The sequence below is a fragment of the Oratosquilla oratoria genome, chromosome 28, assembly GCF_046742065.1.
Source record: "Oratosquilla oratoria isolate Oo_2021 chromosome 28, ASM4674206v1, whole genome shotgun sequence".
In the NCBI taxonomy this organism is placed as follows: Eukaryota; Metazoa; Arthropoda; class Malacostraca; order Stomatopoda; family Squillidae; genus Oratosquilla; species Oratosquilla oratoria.
In genome coordinates, this window is record NC_134804.1 from 11,200,287 (window position 1) to 11,205,286 (window position 5,000).

At 25.3% G+C, this 5,000-nt stretch overlaps 1 protein-coding gene across 1 annotated transcript in view; it reads right to left on the bottom strand.

Moving 5' to 3' along the window:
• Positions 1–1,531: 1,531 nt before the first annotated feature.
• The window catches only part of LOC143040440 (uncharacterized), a 31,021-nt gene continuing 27,552 nt past the window's right edge, over positions 1,532–5,000 (bottom strand). The window contains exon 4 of the mRNA XM_076211533.1: positions 1,532–1,686. Within this exon, the coding sequence (XP_076067648.1) occupies positions 1,532–1,686 (155 nt within the window). The remainder of the gene's footprint in view (positions 1,687–5,000) is intronic.

The window sequence follows — 5,000 nt, forward strand, 5'->3', positions numbered from 1 at the left end:
CGATCTCACAATTAGGGTTGGGAGCTATTTCCTCCCACTTTTTTTTTTTTTTTTTTATAATGCGGAAGTCTGGTTTTTTCTTCAGTTTTATTGTCTTACCACCTTACTTCTTCAATTGTTTGCCATCCCATCAGCATTAGTATTCATACAATTATGTAAAGTAATATCTTATCCACATATGCTTTTAAGAAGTAATTCTGTTTGGAATAAAGACTCATTAATCCGTGTGTATGTGTGTGTGTGTGTGTGTGTGTGTGTGTGTGTGTGTGTGTGTATGTGTGTGGGGGGGGGTGTCCTTGTTCGTGTGTGTTTGTGTGTGCGTGTGTGTTCCTGTGTGTTTGTGTGTGTGTGTGTGTGTGTGTGTGTGTGTGTGTGTGTGTGTGTGTGTGTGTGTGTGTGTGTGTGTGTGTGTGTGTGTGTGTGCGTGCGCGTGTGTGTGTATGTCTGCGTAAGAGTTTTAGCAACCTTTGGGTAAGGTAACATTCACTACTAGTACCTTGAGGGACGTTCTAAACTCGAACCAACGACTAGGAAAATACGAGACAGCACATTTCTAAGTTCGCCACTATATCCGTTTATGTACGTACATGTAGTATGTATACACACTCTTGTACACATAATACGCGAACGCTAATGTTTGTTGTCTCTGTACGTCTTGTGGCTGTGTATGTTTAGTTATGTCTTTCTTTTATGTGCTTGATTTTCTAAATGCTCGTATCTTTTATGCTTGTCTGAACAAGGCGTAATTAGTCCGCTTGTGTTTACTCTAGGAAGCAATTTACACTGGCTTTGTTATATAAAGTATGATACTCTGTCACCGAAAATGTCTGACTTGACAGTAATTTTGAGGCAGTTAATTTACATTTATTCTCTCTACTCATATTAAATATCTAATGTATTTGTACAATGAAAGTCACATGCAAAATATATTTTTCAATTTTACCTTTGAATATTTTTGTCATACGAGTGAAGATTTGATGTTTTGATTTTGTTCCTACATAGATTCCATATATTTTGAGAACAAGGATTGTGAAGACATGACCATGAAGAAACAGCGTTGTCTATAGTGCTTATGATGAAAACAACTCACATAGACTAGATTTTCAGTGAACTCCCTCCCTCGTCCGCGGTCTAAATGATAACATTCCATGATGAAGTATCTGCAAGTATTAATCAACCTATTTCCTAATAAACGACTTGTCTTCTGATAAATCACTTATTATTCATCATGGCACGCCCTTTTTGATATAATGAGTCCTGTTACGCTCTAATGATCCACCTGACCTATTATGATTCCTTTACCGGCTGTGATCACTCACCTGCTTGGTACCCTCCATTTGTAAGCATTCACTCGCTTGCTTTAATTATCTACTTGCTCGCTTTAATGTCTCCCCCTTTGGCGCTCAGCTCACTCATTTGTCAGCTCTGCTTGATTATACAGTAAACACATAAACCATCTGTGTCCCCAACACACCTTATTCCTCCCAAGTTATTCTCTTTAATGATCACCCGACTTATTTACTTCCACATATCACAATGATCTATTCGCATGAAATGCTACTGAGGCACCTGAACACTTCATACCGAGAATTTCGTATACTTTAAATATTTGATCATATCTTATGGCTTTGGTATTGGGTGAGACTTGATGTTTAATGGTACACGATATCAGGCTCTGTGGAACCACTTCAAGGTTTGAGACAATAATATTATATGTTGTGTTATCCTTGTAGAAAAATTCAAATAAAATTAAATGTATGAATAAAAAAAATCAGAATTGAAATATATTGAAAAGAGTTTAATAAAGTTATGTAATTTTATATGAAATATTTTGCTTCATCACTGCAAGCAAAAAGCGTCAATTATACAGTATGCGGGTGTTTAAGAGAAATGTACAATCAACAGATATAACTTTATATTTAAATGAATTTCTTTACGGTTAACCCTAGGTAAAAATAATTGAGAGAGGCATTTATTAGAACCAAAACATTACTTTGATAATAACCCTATGATCCAAACACATGATGGAAAAAAATTATAAAAACAATAGTAAGAAAAAATAAATAAATGGATAAAAGAAATTAATGATCAAAACGCCCATGATGGAACCCATGCGATATTAGAAAAAAAAAAATACAAGTCTTCATCAGAGAGCATAAAGGTAAAAAACATTGGGTACGGCCGAATTTATGACCCCTATTACGTATATCTAATGATAGGTTTGCCATGACCTGTCTTTCTTGTGAAACAAGCTTAAAAGGAAAATGCTCTGTACAAAAAACATGAACGTACATATACGTACACCCACACACACACACACACACACACACACACACACACACACACACACACACACACACACACACACACACACACACACACACACACACACACACACACACACACACACACACACACACACACACACACACACACACACACACACACACACACACACACACACACACACACACACACACACACACACACACACACACACACACACACGCACACACACGCACACACGCGTATACACACACTCAATTAGATTAGAGTGCAGCAATAATCTCAAAACTAGGCCCGTGCCTTCTTTTTCTACATTCTTCAACACATGTATTGGTATATATGTGTGTATTTATTATATATGTATGTATGTATTTATGTATGTACGTATTTATGTATGCATGTATGTACGCATGTATGTATGTATATATGTATGTATGTATGTATGTATGTATGTATGTATGTATGTATGTATGTATGTATGTATGTATGTATATATGCATGTATGTATGTATGTATGTATGTATGTTTGTATGTATGCATGTATGAATGTATGTATGTATATATGTATGTATATATGTATGTATGTATGTATGTATGTATGTTTGTATGTATGCATGTATGTATGTATGTATGTATGTATGTATGTATGTATGTATGTATGTATGTATGTATGTATGTATGTATGTATGTATATACAAATGTATTTATATCCTTATATATCTACACAGACTGAAATGTTTAGTATCATTGTCGAATTTATTGGTCCATTTTATCCGCGATGTCTGGAAAACTGTGATAATCTGTTTCAATATTTGTGACCACGAAGCGATGGAATTGACTAGAAAATAGATTATTTATACATTATATCTCAATATAATAAAACGTGTATATAGTAATTAATACATAATATGTGATATGTAATACATAGCACAGAATATACAATATACAACATACAATATACAGCATATAACATACCATACACAATATACAATATATTTCCTATAGTACAAAATACATAATACGTAATATATAATATACAATTTGAAATTTACACAATAGACAATATATGATATATAGTATATACTATGTAACATACGACAACTAATATCTAATAGCAAACACCTAATACCCAATATATAATATATGATATAGAATATATGATATATAATATATAGTATATAATATATAATGTATAACATATAATATGTAGTATATAATATACAATATATAGTATATAATATATAATGTATAATATATGATATATATTATATTATATATAATATGTAATATATAATATATAATCTATAATATGTAATATATAATATATAATATATAATATGTAATATATAATATATAATATACAACATATAATATATAGTATATGATATATAATATATAATATATATAATATAAGATATACAATATATGATATATAATATATAATATTCAGTATATAATATAATATAAAAATGATATAATGTATAATATATATAACATATGACATATATAATATATAATATATAGTATATGATATATAATGTATAACATATAATATGTAGTATATAATATACAATATATAGTATATAATATATAATGTATAATATATCATATATATAATATTATATATAATATGTAATATATAATATATAATCTATAATATGTAATATATAATATATAATATATAATATGTAATATATAATATATAATATACAACATATAATATATAGTATATGATATATAATATGTAATATATAATATAATATATGATGTATAATATATAATACATAATATAATATGTAATATGTAATATATAATATAATATATATATAATATATGATATATAACATATAATATATAATATATAATATATAATATATAACATATAATATATAATATATGATACAAAATATATAATATATAATATATAATATATAATATATAATATATAATATATAATATATAATATATAATATATAATATATAATATATAATATAATATGTAGCATATAATATATAATATATAATATAATATATAATATATAATATACAATATATAATATATATGTAATGTATAATATACAATACACAATATACAATATATAATATATGATAAATAATATATAATATATAATATATAATATGTAATATATAATATATAATATATGATATGTAATATATAATATATAATATATAATATATAGTATATAGTGTATAATAAATAATATATAATATATAATATATGATATATAATACATAATATATAATATATAATATGTAATATTTAATATACAATATATAATATATAATATATAATATATGATATATAATATATGATATGTAATATATAATATATAATATATGATATATAATATATAATATATAATATATAATATATATTATATGATATATAATATATAAAATATAATATATGATATATGATATATGATATAAAATATATAATATATGATATATAATATATAATATATAGTATATAATATACAAAATATAATATATATTATATAATATGTAATATATAATATATAATATATTTTGTATATTATATACTATATATTATATATTATATATCATATATTATATATTTTATATAATAATTTGATATATAATATATGATACATAATATATTATATAAAATAATTTAATATATAATATATAATATATAATATATAATATATAATATATAATATATAATATAT